This window comes from Callorhinus ursinus, unplaced genomic scaffold, assembly GCF_003265705.2.
Source record: "Callorhinus ursinus isolate GAN/ISIS: 27379988/994484 unplaced genomic scaffold, GSC_fseal_2.0 scaffold61, whole genome shotgun sequence".
In the NCBI taxonomy this organism is placed as follows: Eukaryota; Metazoa; Chordata; class Mammalia; order Carnivora; family Otariidae; genus Callorhinus; species Callorhinus ursinus.
The window spans coordinates 4103433-4121651 of NW_027397123.1; the positions used below are offsets into that span (position 1 = coordinate 4103433).

Here is an 18219-nt window from a genome sequence, read left to right on the forward strand (position 1 = left end):
GTGTTCTGAGAACTAGAGATGACAGAAGGGCATTTTAGAAATAAGCAAGAGCACGGGAAGATGCTTGGAGGACCAAGAAGGGTTTATTTGGTAGGGAGTCCAGTTTGGCCAGAATGTGGGGTCACGTGCAAAGGAGTAAAAGAAGTCAGAAAGGCAGGTCGAGGCCAGAGCATGGAAGGCCTTCAATGCCAGTCTAAGGAGTTTATACATAATTGGGTAGGGTGGGAAAAAGCCCGAATTATAAGAGCAGAATGAAGGATATAAGGGAAAGAGACAAAGGCAAAAGGAGAGGTTGCTTGGGTGCCACTGGTTATCCTTTGGAGGGACAGGTTCAACCTGTCTCCATCCCAGCTCCATTGGCATGAAGCACCCCATTGCCATCTCGCCTTCCTAGTGCCTGAGGCAGAATGTGAATTGAGAAATTCAAGGTAAGTGGGGAACAGTCTACACCTCCCTTCCCAGAGCCCCGGGGGTGGGTGATGGGATCTGGGGGTGAGTCAGTGGGGTGGGGACCCCATTTCTGCTCACATCCACCTCCCTGGGAATATAAAGGGCAAGTGGTGAGGCCCCGCCTCAGAGCACCCCAAACTTGACACCATGAAGATTCCAGTTCTTCCTGCTGTGGTTCTTCTCTCTCTTCTGGCACTCCACTCTGCTCAGGGGGCTTCCCTGGGTAGTTCTGAGGTGAGCACATCACCTGGATTCTCTTTCTCTTACCTATTACCTTGCTTAGTCCTCCATTTCTTTACCTTCAATGCATTACTGGATGTGTGGCTCCTATTTTTGGAGATTATCAGAGGCTGAATGAAAAGCAGGGGCTCTGAGGAAGGGAAGAAAGGAGGAAGTAGACAAAACATTCCCAGGAAGACATGTAGATGGAGGTGCTTTATTTCTGAAAGGGATGGTGAGAGTATAGGCAGAGGCTGGACAACTGAATCCTGGGAGGAGACAGGGACCGGGGTCGTCGTCTGGGCTCAGCTTCACCTGTGTTTCGTCTGTCTCCCAGGGAATGGCTTCCAGGTGACTGGGAGCTCCCTACTGTCTCTGGAGCCTAGGCCATAGCAAGGATCCTTAAGAGGCAGTCTCCAGTCAGGAGGAAGCTGGAGGCCCCTCTCTCCCCATCTTCTCCCAGGTTGGGGGAGAGTGTCCATGCTGGATTTAAAAGTCTGAGATGGGGTCACATACACAATTGCTTGGGACTCAAGCAAGTGAAGTCAGTGAGCAAGCGGGCTGGTAGGGCCCCAGGGAAGGTGGAGTGAACCTGCCCAATCTAAAAAGGGACAGTCTGTATACCATCTGACTGCTGCTAAGCACGCAAATGTACCCAGTGTGGCCAGAGTTTTTAAATTTTTGGGAGAAACCAGAAATCTGATTTATGTATTCTTCCTAATTAAAAATGTTTTATTCAAATTAAAAAAACAAGCCAAACTACTGTGAGAGCTAAACATTTGGGTCTAGCCTATAGGATACCTATTTGTGACCTCTATTGTGGAAAGGAAGAAATAAGGGACAATGAAGCCAGGCAATTAAAGCAGGGAGAACAAGATGGGGTGCACTGAGGTCTGGGGCAGTGACTACATGGGGGAGGGAAATGGTGACTCCGACTTTGGTGGCAATAAAGTCACAAAGCAAGCCAACCTCAATCAATTAAAGGCAGGCAGGGCACCTAGGCAGCTTGGCTCCTATCTGCGTGCTAATCTCCCCCATCCAGCTCTATGGGTTAAGTGTAGGAGTCTCAAGAATACCCCAAGTCAAATGCACAGCGACACTAGCCCGGTTTTCTTGGGAGGAGTCCTCTCTTCTCCACCCCTTGCACCTGCTGCCTACCATGGATGCAGGCCTGGGCTTTTAGCTTCTCTGTCTCACACACGCCACTCTCCAATCCCTTCTCTTCGCCTTGCTGTCAACCATCTGTCTTACTGGAACAGAGCAGGCTATGTGAGGCCCTGTGGTGGAGAATGGGCTATATCCTTGGGGACTGGCCTGTGGAGGAAGGCAGGGCTGGCAGAGAAGGTTTGGGGACAAGGACTCGCCATTATGTGATCCTTTGGTTTTTCTCCCCTTCACTTTCCAGGAGGAAACCACCATTGGTAATTATGCGGCAGGCCCTGAGGTAAACACCCCGTTTTCCCACACTCCAGCCTGAGTCTGTGCCCTCTTCTGTGCTCCTTTGCCACTTTCCTAACACCCCGTCTCTTTGCCTAGGCCTTTAACACTAACTTCCTGAACATTGACAAGTTGCGCTCTGTAAGTACCATTCTCCAGTGCTGACCCCCACCCCCAAACATCCACACCATAAAGGAGACCAGCGCCTTAGCAGACAGCTTGCAAAGCCACCGTGGACCCCTCACCTTTTCCAGGGGGCTGCGGGCTGAGCTCTGTCCTCCCCTGGCACTGACCCTCTTCTGGTGTCCCTGTCTCCACAGGCTTTTAAGCCCGATGAATTCCTGAACTGGCATGCCCTCTTTGAGGTAAGTGCGTGGGCACCCCTTCTCCTTGACTGTCTGCGGTCTCCCCAGCGTAGGGTCCACACATTCTAGTTCTAGCCCTTTTAGTTTTTTCCCGAGCTCTAGGCGGGAGTAACTGCCCTGCTTGACAGAAGAAAGTTTCTTGAGGACGCTGACATGGCCACACCTATTTTCCTAACACGGCAGTGGGGGAGCAGAGCCACAAAGACAATTCCAGAAAAGGCAGAACTTAATCAGACAGGAGTTTATTTGAGTCCCTTTATCATCTACGAAGAAACTGAGGCCCTAAGTTGGGTGTCTTACGCGCACTTAGAGGGCAAAGTCAGTGACAGCGCGGGCACTGGAGCCTACAGCACATGACTCAGCACATACTTCTACGTGTCCTCACGCACATGTCTCTGAGCCTCAGCTTCCTCATCTCTGATGTGGGCCTACCTCAAAAGGTAGCTGTGCAGACCAAGTGACGGCATGCCTGTGGAGCGGGTAGTATAAGGCAGACACAGAATGAGGGCTCAGGAAATATTAGTTCTTCCTGTAACTGTAAACGATAACACCATTGCCACTACGGAGAGCCCGTTCACTGAGTCTTTACTGATCCGTGGTCACCTGACTTGTGTCACATCACTCTCATTCTTGTTTTCTCTTTTAGTCTATCAAAAGGAAACTTCCTTTCCTCAACTGGGATGCCTTTCCTAAGGTAAGAGGCGGTGAGGAGTACAGGGACAGATGGTGGGGATGGGGGAAGAAGTCGGCCATCTGGGAGGAAGGGGCAGGAAGGGGGAGGACAGCTCACAGAGGATAAACGGTCCTCTCACCAAAGCTAAGGGAGGTCCCAGCTACTGTAGACGGTGAGAACCCAGGTCAAGGCAGGGATTCCTTTCTATCTCTGCCCCATGCTGTTCTGGGCTCCCTCATGGAGGACTCCAGCTCCACACCCAAGGGTCCCCAATCTGACCATACCCTCTCTCCCTCCAGCTGAAGGGTCTGAGGAGTGCAACTCCCGATGCCCAGTGACTGTTCCCTTCAAGACCAAGCACTGCTGACACCCACTGGAAGAGGGGCTAGTGTGGGCTCCGGTCACCATTCTATAAGTGTTCCCTCTGGGCTCAGTAACACCAATAAAATGTTTTCCACCCTACCAGCTCCTGTATCTGTGTCTGTCCTTATCCCATGTGACTCTAGAAGGGAATTAGGATGAAGTAGGCTCCAAGGCTGGTAGGCAGAAATCTTGAATTCTGAGAGGGTAGTAAGCAGTGATGTAGGAGGAAGTGGGGAGGGCTTATCGAGATGGCAGGAGATGCCGTGTGTCTTACTTCCTCGGTACTGGCTGACATACTTGGGGAACATGACTCTGTGAGTTGTTTACTAAGATTTTCAAGGAATCAAACCTGCTCCCTGAACTACTGGTACCTTCCCCACCTGCCTTCTGAGAACCTGATTCCCTTGGTGGGGGCAATTTGGTATAAGAGAGCTGTCTGGAATCCAAGGCTCAGAAGCCAGCTGAAATCATATGAGCTCATCTAAAATCCTTTTTTAAGAATTAGGTAGGTTACAAATAAAGAAAAGTAGTATGTGATCCTGGGCCTTTCTAAACCTCCACTTCTTTATCTGTGCAATGAGTGTGGAAACAAACAAGAATGATAATAACTACCCTGTGGTGGTGTTATGAAAGTCAAAAGAGATAAGGTATGTAAAGCCCCTTGCACAGGTCTGGGCACACAGTAGGTGCTCGACAATGACGCGTTCCCTCCATTCCCCCAGAGAGCTGCCCCAGTGACCCAGATTCATTATTGACTTCCTCACCAATCCATCCATCCATCCCTTTACTGCAAAGGTCTTGAAACATGGAATGGAACCCATCTCAGTTCTGCACATGTATTCTGTATGGAATCTCTGTGTCTGCTCTGGGTACTTAAAATGTTGACTTAGTTGAGATTATTTCTGGTTTCTCTTGAGGACTGGGAAAATTGGAGAGCAATGCACTTGAGATTGGCTTAAATCCAAGTAACAGTTGCCCTCTTTACAGGATGTGGCCTCCAGATCAGTAAAATTTCCCTTGGCAAGTTTCACTTATTTACACTGCCTTTTGGCCTCTATCAGAGACTGAGTTTGCAAACTGTGGCCTATGGCTTACTTGAGGAAGTGGACTACAAAGGGAAATTAAACTTGTGTAGGGAAGCAAAAACTTCCTTCTACCCTCGGAAATTCTGTGACTGGCCTAAGAATTAAACTGACATAAGACAGATTAACGGGAGAAAAGCATACAAAGTCATTTAATATATTTTTTACAATTATACAGGAGTCTTCAGAGGGAAAAAGGAAGACTCAAAGGAGCCATTACGTCCCAAAGCTTATGTGCCTTTTTACACAACGAATGACAGATTGTGGGGATGTGATGAGACAAAGGGGCTTGCACTGGGGGCAAGAGGTTGTGGGAGTGATTAGGACATACATAGGGGAAACTAATGGGAGATAAGGGTTATTTTAGTATGTTTGTACAGACTGGAATTGATTCCCAGGCTCTGCTCATAAGAATGTTCTTCTCTTCCTGGTACAGGAAGGGCAACTTTCTCAAGGAAAATTTTATGGTAGAAAGGACAAGGTCAGAGAACCCTTCCTGCATCTGCTACTTCTCAATTGCCTTCAGTTTAAAATAATCAGTATGCAAAAAGCAGTGTATTTTGGGGTGGCATGTTCTGAACCCCTTTACTTGGCTCCTACTTCCAAAGAGCTTCCAGACTAGACAAATAAAACATGTACATGTTGCTTATACCCCTTCCTTCTGGTTAACTAAAAATCATAGACACATACACAAACGGGAAGCAACTTATAAATGGGATCATTGACAGAAAAAAAAAATGGAGGGTGCTCACGTACCACAATCAATTAAAATATTTAGCAAAGATTGAATGCTCAGAATTGCAGTGATAGGAACTAGAGTAGAGGAAGAAGGTGGGGAGATCCTTAAGATGTATGTATTGAGTGGCTAGGTTTTAGGGGAGGCCAAGAATCAGCACACACAAGTCAACGAGCATCTTTGAGATAAAGCAGTAGTTCTAGAGTGTAGACCTTAGATCAGCAGCATCAGCATTACATGGGAATTTATAAGAAGCACGAATCCTTGGGTCCCACCCCGTATCTATTAAATCAGAAACTGGGGATGGGGCATAGCAATCTGTATTTTAACAGGCTCTCTAGATGATTCTGATGCACTAAAGCTTCAGAACCACTGAGAAAAGGAAATTCAGAGAATGATTAATATAAAATTCAGGACCATAGTTACCTCTCGGGGGAGAGACCATCATGTGATAGGGGAAGGGCGCCCAGACGGGGCTGGTGACAGAAGGCTTGTACTGTTCGTGTTTTTATTTTTTCCTTAAATATATCATATTGGAGGGAAAAAAATATCTTTTCCTTCTACCCTTCTAGGTTTTGGCTAGGTCTCTGTAACAAAAGACAGATTAACAAGAGAAAGGCATACAAATTTATTTAATATAAATTTTACATGACATGGGAGCCTTCATAAGGAAATGAAGACCTGAGGAGGTAGTTACAACTGTGTGTTTTTGTGTTGGGTTTGGCGAAGAAGAGTGGAAAGTCATGGAGAAATGTGATAGGACAAAGGGGGTATAAACTCAGTGTGGTAAACTGGGGGAAACTCAGCAAGGCCTGTTCATTCAAATTCCTCTTGGGGGAGGATGTCCTCCCTCCTGGAGATGAAGATGATCCTTTCCTCAGGGTATAGGGAAGGTACTTCTCACATGAAGGTCTTAGGACCTGCTTCAGGGGAAGGTCAAAGAGTCCTTCCTGCACCTGTTTTCTCAAATTTCTTCAGCTGATATATTCAGTATGCCAAGGCACCATATTTTGGGGTAGCATGTCCTGAACTCTGTCAATATATGTTTTATACACACTTATATATGTAACGTTTCACAATAAGCTATTATTAAAACAAGCAAATATCTTTGAGTAACTTGAGAGTGCTAAGGGAGTTACAGAGAAAAGCAATAATTTGAGTCTATGAAGACTGGAATCTTATGGAGAAAAAAGAAGTGTAGACATGTTTGTGTAAATGAGTGATGGATATACTCTAGATCAAATGAAACTGACAATAATATACCAACATGGGCCAGGTAATTCAGAGGATTCAAAGAATGGAAGATGAGACCTCCCATTCCCTGTGAAATGTGTAGGATGAGAAGGAAGCCAGGACAGAGTCACACTTCACTGGATACTTCACACAAACCACAAATGCATCTTGGGTGGATAATGCCACCCATTAAACAGGATGTAGAGACACATGTTGAGATACAAACAATCACTAAGATATAGTAAAATGAAAAAAAGCAGCGGAGCAGTGTGAGCGATATGTTGGGGAAAAAAAGAGAGATGGTACAAATAGGTGTTCTTACATGCATAAAATAGCTCTAGAATAAAACTCAAGAAGTAACAGCTTTCACTTCTGGGGACTGATGTACTTTCATTGTGAGTCTTTTTGGATTGTAGTAAAAAAAAAATTTTTTTTTTTTACTCTGTGCACTCTTACATATTCAGAAGAGTATGTTAAAAACTAAAACTCTCTAATATGACAAACAGACATGCAAACAACCCTTTGCATTTTAAGGTAACAGGGCCCAGCCCATGAACTGGCCCAGACTGGGCACTTCTTTTTTTTGTTGTTGTTAAAGATTTTATTTATTTATTTGAGATAGAGAGTGAGAGAGAGAGAGAGCATGAGTGGGGGGACAGAGGGAGAGGGAGAAGCAGGCTCCCCACTGAGCAGGGAGCATGACCTAAACTGAAGGCAAATGCTTAACTGAGCCACCCAGGTGCCCCAGACTGGGTATTTCTTACTTAATGAATGAAATCAATTTCCTATACATTCACCATACCTCTTTGCTACTGTTTTTTTTTTTTTTTAAGATTTTATTTGTTTATTTGAGAGAGAGAGAGTACAACCAGGGGGAGTGGCAGGCAGAGGGAGAAGCAGGCTTCCCGCTGAGCAGGGAGCCTGACACGGGGCTCGATCCCAGGACCCTGGGATCATGATCTGAGCTGAAGGCAGACACTTAACCAACTAAGCTACCCAGGCACCCCCCTCTTTGCTACTTAAAGTGTGGTCCTTATTGGTGGGGTCTATGCCACAATGGGACACCACTTCACACCAGTCAGAATGGCTAAAATTAACAACTCAGGAAACAATAGATGGTGGTAAGGATGTGGAGAAAGGGGAACCCTCTTACACTGTTGGTGGGAATGCAAACTGGTACAGCCACTATGGAAAAAGTATGGAGGTGCCTCAAAAAGTTAAAAATAGAGCTACCCTACGACCCAGCAATTGCACTATTAGGTATCTTCCCCAAAGATACAAAGATAGTGATCCGATCCGAAGGGGCACCTGTACCCCAATGTTTATAGCAGCAATGTCCACAATAGTCAAACTATGGAAGAGCCCAGATGCCCATTGACAAATGAATGGATAAAGAAGATGTGAGGTGTGCACGTGTGTGTGTGTGTGTATTTATATCTATCTATATCTGTGTCTAGTGGAATATTACTCAGCCAACAAAAGGAATGAGATCTTGCCATTTGCAACAATGTCAATGGAACTAGAGGGTATTACGCTAAGTGAAATAAGTCAGTCAGAGAAAGACAAATAGCATATGATTCCACTTATATGTGGGATTTAAGAAACAAAACAGATGAACATAGGGGAAGGGAAGGAAATATAAAATAAGACGAATTCAGAGAGGGAGACAAACCATAAGAGATGCTGAACTCCAGGAAACAATCTGAGGGTGGCTGGAGGTGGGGGGCGGGGGTATGGGGTAACTGGGTGATGGGCATTAAGGAGGGCACTTGATGTAATGAGCACTGAGTGTTAATATGCAACTGATGAATCACTAAACTCTACCTCTGAAACTAATACCACACTATATGTTAATCAATTGATTTAAAAAAAATAAAGGTGTGGTTCTTAGACCAGCAGCATTAACATCACCTGCCTCGGGAAAAATTCAAACTCTCAGCCCACACCAGGGCTAAGGAATCAGAATATGCATTTTTACAAGATATTGCCCCCTCCCATGGTTCAGATGCACAGTGAAGTTTGAGAAGCACTGCCTGAGGCATTATGTTAAGTGCTATGTAGAAATGCCTTCTAGGAGCTTATGATCCAGCTGAAGATAAAGGAAGTACACAGATAGAAAGTGCTGGATGCTACTAGAAAAGGCGTGTTTAAATTCAGCAGAGTGGAGAAATCCCTTTTGAGTCAGGGTAAGAACACTAGGGGAAGTAACTTTTGAGCAGGGCATTAACGATGGGGACTAAAAAACAACGATTTGATTGATTTCAGTCATATGTGGAATTTAAGAAACAAAGCAAATGATCATAGGGGAAAAAAGAGAGGCAAACCAAGAAACAGACTTTGCTATAGAGAACACACTGATGGTTGTGAGAGGGGAGGTGGGTTGGATGCATGATGGGGATCAAGGAGCACACTTGTGACGAGCACCGGGTGTTACATGGAAGTGTTGAATCACAATTGTAAACCTGCAGCTTATATTACACTGTGTGTTAACTAACTAGAATTTAAACAAAAACTTAAAAAATAAATCAACAACAACAACCTCTTTGGTTACCTTCAGAGGCTGCTGAGAACCAATTCATGATTTTGAGAACTCATAAATAAGGGGAATGGCTAAAGCATTTATTCTCTTTCTTGTATAAATGTACCTCGGGGCAAACCAACAAGTTTTCTTTATACAAGGATTTGCAGCTAATAAATGCAGATGGAATAACAGAATTATAATATTACCATTTTTTTTGCAAGATTTAATAAAATAATGGACTGAGGTTGGCATCAATGATTGCTAAAACTGCCCGATGAAAGGCTGACAGGGAACTTTAGAGTGGTGGGTCGGGTTGACCCCCTGTGAACCCACGGATCCACCCGACACTAAAAGACTTATAAGGAGACCTGTCTCTGCAAATCTGATACAAGAGAAGGGATGGTTCACCATTGTGAAGTATTCTGGTCACAAGTCAACCCCAAATCTGACTAAACCTCTGGAATCTAGATCTAACCACCAGTTTGCAGGGGGAAAAAAGTACAGAGGAACCTGGTAAAGGGTTCCGGGGAGAAATTAGCAACCCCACCCCTCCCCCCATGGCCTGCATTTCCCATGGGAAATTCTAGAGGTCTAATAACTCTATTTCCTTAACAAAAATATTGTAGGAAGAAAAGAGAAAGGGGGGAAGGAACTTAAAGATAAAAACAAATTTAAGGAGCAGATCATGTAAATGCAATGTGTAGATCTTGTCTGTATCCTGATTTGAACAAATCAACTAAAAAAAAGATTCATGAGATGATAAACTGAACACTGACAGATTGATACTGAGAAATTATTCATCTTTCTCCGATGTGAAATGGTACTGTAGTTACATTTTTAGAAAAGAATCTTACCCTTAGAGATACATAATGATGAATTTACAGATGAAATGATAAACTGGGATTTAATCTGGTGGGGGGAGTAGGCTGGGGTATACATAGGAAATAAGGTTGGTAACTACTAAAGCTAAGTGATGGATACATGGGGGTTCATATACTAGCTTTTCTAACTTCTGTATGTTTCAAAAATTTCCCTAATAAAAGTTTTTAAAAATATTTTTTAAAAAGCATACCTTCATACTTTAGGAGCAAGGGAGAGGACAAAGGACAAAAGATGGTCCCCATTCATGGACAAAGTTATACACACTGAACTGGTAGTGCAGGCTCCCGGCCTGGGACGTTGTAATTCAGCTTGGCTACTGTGTAGGTGTTGAAGGCTAGAAAGGCAGGTTGGGACAGATGATGGAGGGCATGACTGCAAGGCTGAGGGATTTCCACTCCATCCTGTGGTCAGCGAAGGTGGTCAGAGCCACAGCCATAACTGCAACAGCCACCCTTATTTGGCTGTTATCACGAGCCAGGCTGTATGCCAAGTGCTTTGCATATATTATCTCAGCTGATCCACATAACAACGCTGGTAGGTTGGTATCATTTCCCCATCTTACAAATGAAGAAACTGAATCTCAGAGAGATAAAGTAATTTGGTTAGGCTTACGCAGCCAGTACCTGGCAGTCAGGATTAAACCCGCCCACGCCTACAATACTGCCCCCACTTTAACTGCACTAGTCCTAACTTTGTTTGCTTTATCCACTGGGGTTCCATGTAAGATTTTGCTGGACAAAGTTCTTCCATTCCTTAAAAAAAGATTTGGAAACCACTGCTGTGAATGATGGGCAGCTGCTGAAAGCATTAAGGCAGTATTGCCTAGTGTTTAGATCACAAGGTTTTTGTTTTTTGGGTTTTTTTGTTGTTTTGTTTTTGTTTTGTTTTTAAATCAGTCAGATGTGGTTCAAATTCCATTCCTACCACTTTATTAGCTACGTGACTTCCATGTGGCCACGCTGTCAAGACCTCAGTTTCTTCATTTGTAAGGTGGGAATAATACCAGTACTTCATAGGAGTTAAGAAACACTCAATAAATATTAGCCCAACTTGATTCATATTAACAAATGGCAGCTGTTCTTATTATGCTATACATCTCCAGTCAGATCAGGACCCAGACAGATTCATACTCGGAGAACTGATATTCATGTCTGCATTCATTTGCTTTCTTCCAGCAGACGAAGAAACAGAAGCTCAGAAAGGTGAAGTGTCTTTCCCAAGGGCAGCCTGGAAGGACATAGCAGAGCCAAGTTTTATACCCAGGTTGTTAGGCTCCAAAGCTGCAGACCTTTAACCATTTTAATTTCCTGTCTCCATAAGACATAAAAAGCTCCCAGGTATTGAGGGCCCACCAAGTGTAAGCCACCGTGTTAGGTACTTTACCTTCATGTTCTTATTTAATTCTTACAACTTAATGAAGTAAGTACCATCATCATGTCCACTTTACACAAAGGAAAGTAAAACTCAAAGGAGCAAAGCATGGCTGGGTTTACCTTGCTGTCACTGAAGTTTCTCATCAGAGACCTGAATGATAAAACCAAGACTGAGGTACAAAGTTGTGGATAAGTGCACCCACTATCCTCCTAAAGATATGCTAGAAACTCTTCATGTATACACAAAGAAGTAGGTATAATGATTTTCACAGTAGCAACGCCTGCAGGAGCTGAAAGGTGGAAACCACCTAAATGTCCATCAATAAGAGAATGGAAAACTAAAATATGGTATATCCATCCAGTGGAATGGTAGGTATTCAACAGTAAAAATGAGATAGAGTTGGGGCACCTGGGTAGTTCAGTCGGTTGGGCATCTGACTCTTGATTTTGGCTCAGGTCGTGATCTCAGGGTCGTGGGATGGAGCCCCGTGTCTGGCTCCGTGTTCAGCAGGGGGAGTCTGCTTGAGATTCTCTCTTTCCCTCTGCCCTTCTCCTCCATGCATACTCTCTCGCTCGCTCTCTAAAATAAATAAATAAATCTTTGGAAAAAATATTTTATTTTATTCTTTATTCATCTCTATACCCAACTCAGGGCTCAAACTCATAAGCCCAAGATCAAGAGTCACATGTCCTACACACTGAGCCAGCCAGGCACCCCTGTAATGTTTTAATTCTTAAAACAATCGGAAGCAAATAGGTTATGTAAAATGTTAAGATGGATAAAACTAACGTGTACGCCAGGCTTTGTCAGTATGGTTTATCATATTTTTGTGTATGTATGAAAAATCTCATAATCAAATATTTTTTTTAAAGCAATTACAACAAAGACACTTTAATTTCAACCTGCCCAAAGCCATTTCAGCCATGAGGGAATTCTGTGGCTGATACAGCACTCCTGGTGCTACCCCCTCAGCACATTTATCATTACTAAAAACACCTATGATTTGTTATCTTTTTTTAAAAAAATTTATTTATTTATTAGAGAGAGAGGGAACACAAACAGGGGGAGTAGGAGAGGGAGAAGCAGGCCTCCTGCCGAGCAGAGAGCCCAATGTGGGGCTCGATCCCAGGACCCTGGGGTCATGACCTGAACCGAAGGCAGCCATTTAACAACTGAGCCACCCAGGCGCCCCTACAATCTGTTATCTTTATATTACTCTAGAATTGTACTGTCCAATGCGGTAGCAACAAGCCACATGTGGCTACTGAGCACCTGAAATGTGACTAACCAGAACTGATATATGGGCATTTTGCACACATCAAACATTACAAAAAAAAAAAAAAAAACAGAATATAAGTATCTCACTATTATTTTTTGTATTACATACTGAAATAATATTTTGGATATACTAGGTTCAATAAAATATATTAAAATTCAAATTAATTTCACCTGTTTCTCCTTTTTCAAAATTTGGCTATTGGAAAATTTTAGATTACTTTTGTGGCACACATTACATTCCAAGAGATACAGCCGGCCTAGAAGATGATCAGTCCCATGAGGTTCACGGGAACTCTTTTCTTTCCCAGTGTATGCCTAGCATATAGTGCCCGGCACAGAGTAGGTACCCAAAAACACTCGTGAATTGAATGAAGGACTGGTTCTCTTGTCCGAGCCCACGCCTATATCTGGGCATGCTCAATTAGTCAAGCCTCTGTCAGAGACTGCCAAACAGTAACTTCCCTTCACCTGTTCCCGCTGAGAGCCCCCTCTCCAAGGTACCACACAATCCTGGCCCTACAATAACGGCTCAAATATCTCCCACAGCAAGAACCTCCCTTCATATGATTCTCTCACTCCCTCTCCAATAGGCAAGGATCCCTACCTTAAAGTCCCAGAGTGTCTCTCCCCTCTGATGCCCCCAAATTCCTGATAGGATGTGTGGTCACAGGGTCACTGTGACAGTCTCAGAGACCCTCCCCCACCATGACACACCTCATTCCCCACACACAGCGCTCCTCATCACTCATTCCTAACGTAGCATCAGGGATCAATGTCCCTCTAGCACTGGCGACCTGATGAGAAGATCCTTCAGGGCCTCCAACTATCAACAGATCCCCCTTACAGCTTAGTCTCAGGACAGCCCTCCTCATGAACGCCTAACAGAACATCTGGGGTGCCGCCCCTATGGAAGCAAGCGACAGGAAGACTACCTTTTGACTCCTTATATTATCCCCAAATGAGATTATTTAGCAGGCAGGCTGACCAGATTGAGAGATCGGGATCTCATTCACCGTACTACTTAAAAACTATGTCCCATTACCAGGCCACCTTGTTAATTCTTATAACTAAAATCGTCTTCACAATCCTATTGCCCTAGATAATACTTTTATATAATTCGTTCTATGTAAACCTTTAAAACATGGCGCAATGTTTTAACAAAGCGTGCTTTGGTATTGTTTCATTTCTTTTTTTTTTTAAAGATTTTATTTATTTAACAGAGAGAGAGAGACACAGCGAGAGAGGGAACACAAGCAGGGGGAGTGGGAGAGGGAGAAGCAGGCTCCCCACCGATGATCCCCACTGGGCTCATGACCTGAGCCGAAGGCCGACACTTGACTGAGCCACCCAGGTTTCATTTCTTGATATACATCAGAGAAGTCCCCCCAAAGTCTCTTCTGACCTCAGAGAATCCCTGAGGTCCAGCTCCCTCCCCGCCAAGACCCTGCTCCGAAACAAACCCTCCCCTTGAGGCCCAAACTCACAGTTCTTAGAGCCGCAGGGGAGAAGTCAATTTCCGGTTTCAACTCAGCTTCGGCTTCAGACACCAACACTACCGCCTCCTCCGCTCGCCCTGCTCACTGGCCTGGGCCTCGAGCTTTGCCATCCGGGCCCACCCGCTTCTTGTCAGGACGGACACCGCAGCCTTCAGTCGTCGCACTAGGCACTTCCCTTCTTTCCCCGTGCACTTCCGGTTGGAACTGACCTGCACATGCTCCCTGGCTCCGGCGTCCCTGCTCTGGCGCTTGCCGACCCCTTTCCAGTTAAGAGAGTGGCTGGCCCGGGAGCTCGCCACTGACCCGGTATCGCACCAGTTTGGGTTTAGCGTCTTGCCAGAGGAAGGCATCTTCAGGCCTCACTTGAGGACTGCCTGCCCTCTTTCTCGGGATACAGGCCCTGAGGGGTGCGTGCACACCGAGAGGTACAAAAAAGGCGGGAAAGCTGAGATGCAGTTTGCGGGGGGGACACTGGGGTTCGTTCCTGAAGTGGGAGCCTGCGAGTCCCCATACCTTGAGGCAGCGCAGAGCTCCTCATGACCCAGAAGGCAGAGAGGAGGGATGGAGGAGTACCAAAAATGTTTTCTCTTTTAATTAATTAATTAATTAATTATTAAAAAGATTTCATTTATTTACTTGACAGAGAGAGAGGGAACACAAGCCGGGGAAGTGGGAGAGGGAGAAGCCGGCTTCCTGCGGAGCGGGGAGCCCAATGCGGGGCTCGATCCCAGGACCCTGGGATCATGACCTGAGCCGAAGGCAGACGCTTAGCAACTGAGCCACCCAGACACCCCTTTCTCTCTTTTAAATTCTGTTACAGGTTGAGGTGATAATACTTGGAACATGTTAAATTAAATAAAATATCTTAATGTTAATTCCATCTGCTTCTTTTCGGTTTTAATGTGGCTATTAGAAAATTAAAAATAGCTTACATTATATTTTCACTGGACAGTGCTGGGTTGATAGGACACATTGCAAAGCTCATGGCCCAGTGACTGGCACATAATGAATGTCTGATAAATTCTTTGAGCACATTTTTTTTTTTTTTTTTTTTCAGATTGCTTCCCTGTGAAAAAGCTTTCTGGTTACCAAGGATGAAGCCATGAGGAAAATAAAACTGCCTGTGGCGCTCAGCTCTAACTGGGGAGACACACAATAGGTAAGTGAATATGGAAAGAAGGCACTTTCAGATCACGATACATACGTGCTGTGAAAGAAAGAAAACAAAGGCAGTGGAATAGCCGGAATTGGCAATGTCTCTTTAAGGTGTCAGGGAGGGCCTCTCTGAGCTGGTAATAGTTGAGCTGAGGCCTGAAGAACTAACCAAAAGGGGCTGCCCACGGAAGGCCTGGGGCAGAGGAGCTCCAGGCTGAGGGAACAGACTCTCCAAAAGCCCTGAAGCAGGAATGGGGCTTCTATAATTGGGAGAAATGGAAAATAGCTCTTCGCAGGAAAAAAGTAGTAGGAAATGAGCCTGCAGAGGTGGGAATGTGGTGTCCTGTAGGTCACCGGGGCCCAGTAGGCTCTACCGTTGGTATTCGAAACATGACAGGAAACTTTTGCAGCCTTCTCCACCCAGTCTTGCAGAGAATCAAGCCCTGACACTCTGAGCCATCCGTTACATGCAATGAAGTAGGTCATCTATTGTATTAGAGAGAAAAAACTAGTAGCTAGTATCATCTTTAGGAAAATTGAGAAAACAGTCACTCATACCATTCTCTGGAGGGCTTGATTCTCTCCTAAGACCCTGAGAAAGGCTGCATGAGAGGATATTTAGCAAGAGATTTGAAAAAGACCACGTTGACTGCAGAGCAAATGGGATAGGGGCCAAGAGGAAGGAACGGAAGCATGGAGAAATGTGGGGAGCCTTCACAGTGGCCCAGATGAGAGTTGGCTGTGGCTTCCACTGGGGCAGAAGTAGCCGGATAGTGAGAAATGAGCATGTACCTCGGCAGCTAGGACCAACTGGAGCTAGTGGATTAGACATGGGAAGGGAAAGGAAGAAGAGGAAGGAGTCAAGGATAACTACTGAGTTTTGGGCCTGAGCAACTGGGTGGGTGCCAGTGTCATGTGTGAAAGGTGAAATGACATGGTCACTTACGTCAAGGGGTTTTAAGATGGAGCTGGGAAGCCATTAAATGGACGGGCCTTATGTGCTCCCACTGGTGAAACCCATGAACTTTTGAATTGGGCCAAACTGCAAATATTGCAAGGACTCAGCCCGAACACCTGCAACAGTAAGAGGCTTTGCTTAATGATAGCCTTAGCGACTAATTAAATTCAGTTAAGATTATTTTTTTGTCACCAACACCAATCAAAATTCTTTGTAAACAATATGTACAAGTATTCCCTTTTGTCTTTAAAAACCCTTGACTTTTGTTCCCTGGAGAGAGACACAATTTTGGTTGCTACCCAAATCTGTGCTCCCTGAATCGCAAATAAGTGCTTTTTTGTTGTTTTTTGGTTTTTTGTTTATTTGTTAGAGAGAGAGTGTGTACACATGTGTGCACATGAGGTGGGGGAGGGGCAGAGGAAGAGGGAGAGAGAGAATCCCAAGCAGACTCGTCGCTGAGCGTGGAGCCTAATGCAGGGCTCCATCTCACCACCCTGAGATCATGGCCTGAGTGGAAATCAAGAGTTGGACGCTTAACTGACTGAGCCACCCAGGCGCCCCTAAGTGCTTTTGTCTCTTTCCTTGGTGGATACGTGTACAGTGATTTGGATTCCAGTCCCAATGCTGCTGGGTGACCGTGGGCAAATAAATGGCTTCCTTTCTGTTAAGCCTCCGTTTCCTCATTTATAAAATTGGGATTGCCATGGGCGTCTTTTTTAAAGGTTTATTTTAGAGAGGGAGATTGCGCACACGCATGCGGGGGATGGGGGGAGGAGCAGAGGGAGAGAGAATCCTAAGCATACTCCGAGCTAAGCATGGAACCCAACTCGGGGCTTGATATCATGACCTGAGCCGAAATCAAGAGTCAGCTGCCTAACCGTCTGTGCAACCCAGGCGCCCTGCTACAGAGATTTGATAACATTATGCATGAAGAGCACGGGTCTGGCCCACAGTAAGTACTTAAACTGTTATTATTTTCATCGTGATTCCTGCACGACTGGCATACTTAGTAGGTAAAACCATGGGCTCTGAAACCAGTCAGAACTGAGTTGAATCCCTGCATTGTTATGTGACCTCGGTGAGGTCAATTCACATGCCTGAGCCTCAGGTTCCTTTTCTGGAAAGGGAGTGAATGATAATACCCTCCTTCAAGACACAGTTGTGAAAATTCAGTGAAGTCTTAAATGTGAAGTCCTTAGCGCTCAGCGTAGGACATAGTAATTGCTCAGTAAACAGGGCCTAAATGCTAGACTAATTTGAGTTTTCTTCTGTATTTGGGGAGCAGAATTATTACTTAAACTAAGTCTTTGTATTTTTATCACAAAATGCCTGTCTACTGAAAAAATATAAACAGTACAGAATTATGTTAAGTAGCGGATGCAAGTTGACCTACTTCCCCTTCCCCTAACTCTTTAAGTAACCACTGTTGTCTGTTGCAGAGACTTTCAGAATTCCACATACACATGCATGTGTGCATGCATGGTCATGCTCTGCTTGGGGAGGTGGTATAAGATAATGGCTGAGAGTTCAGATTCCTGAGTCACACAGGCCCAGGTGCTGGTCCTTCCCCTTCCACTTAGTTGCTGTGAGATATTGGGCAAGTGATTTAAAAGTCTCCACTTCCCTTTCTGGAAGCAGAAAAGTCAGGCAGTACCGGTTGTGCTTTTGTAAGGAGTAGCTGAATGGTGTGTGCGGGAGGATTAGCACTGTCTGCATGGACGAAGGTCTCTGAACACGTAGCTGTTATTACTCTATACAGGCATATACTTCATCTGTGCTTTTTTTTTTTTTAAAGATTTTATTTATTTATTTGAGAGAGAGAATGAGAGATAGAGAGCATGAGAGGGAAGAGGGTCAGAGGGAGAAGCAGACTCCCTGCTGAGCAGGGAGCCCGATGCGGGACTCGATTCTGGGACTCCAGGATCATGACCTGAGCTGAAGGCAGTCGCTTAACCAACTGAGCCACCCAGGCGCCCTGTGCTTTTTTTTTTTTTTTT

At 44.9% G+C, this 18219-nt stretch overlaps 1 protein-coding gene and 1 long non-coding RNA gene across 3 annotated transcripts; one reads left to right on the forward strand and one right to left on the reverse strand.

Moving 5' to 3' along the window:
- The first annotated feature begins 597 nt into the window (after positions 1-597).
- KRTDAP (keratinocyte differentiation associated protein) lies at positions 598-3482 on the forward strand. Of its 2 annotated transcripts, XM_025854597.2 has the most exons (6): positions 598-684; positions 2075-2113; positions 2206-2247; positions 2427-2471; positions 3118-3165; positions 3444-3482. In XM_025854597.2, the coding sequence occupies exons 1-6, from the start codon at positions 598-600 to the stop codon at positions 3480-3482; spliced, it is 300 nt and encodes a 99-aa protein (XP_025710382.1). The 2 variants fall into 2 exon arrangements, with proteins under 2 accessions (XP_025710382.1, XP_073741473.1); XM_073885372.1 differs by lacking the exon at positions 2206-2247.
- Positions 3483-6006: 2524 nt separating this feature from the next.
- On the reverse strand, positions 6007-14603 carry LOC141371229 (uncharacterized). Its single transcript, XR_012376014.1, has 3 exons — positions 14098-14603; positions 11744-11914; positions 6007-6357 (listed from the first exon to the last, which is right to left on the reverse strand). It is a non-coding gene; the product is annotated as an uncharacterized lncRNA (long non-coding RNA).
- Between the last annotated feature and the right edge of the window lie 3616 nt (positions 14604-18219).

Coding starts and splice junctions, on each gene's coding strand:
- KRTDAP (XM_025854597.2), top strand. CDS start 598: ATGAAGATTCCAGTTCTTCCTGCTGTGGTTCTTCTCTCTCTTCTGGCA. Junction 2,248..2,426: donor ACATTGACAAGTTGCGCTCT/GTAAGTACCATT, acceptor CTGTCTCCACAG/GCTTTTAAGCCCGATGAATT. Junction 2,472..3,117: donor ACTGGCATGCCCTCTTTGAG/GTAAGTGCGTGG, acceptor TTTCTCTTTTAG/TCTATCAAAAGGAAACTTCC.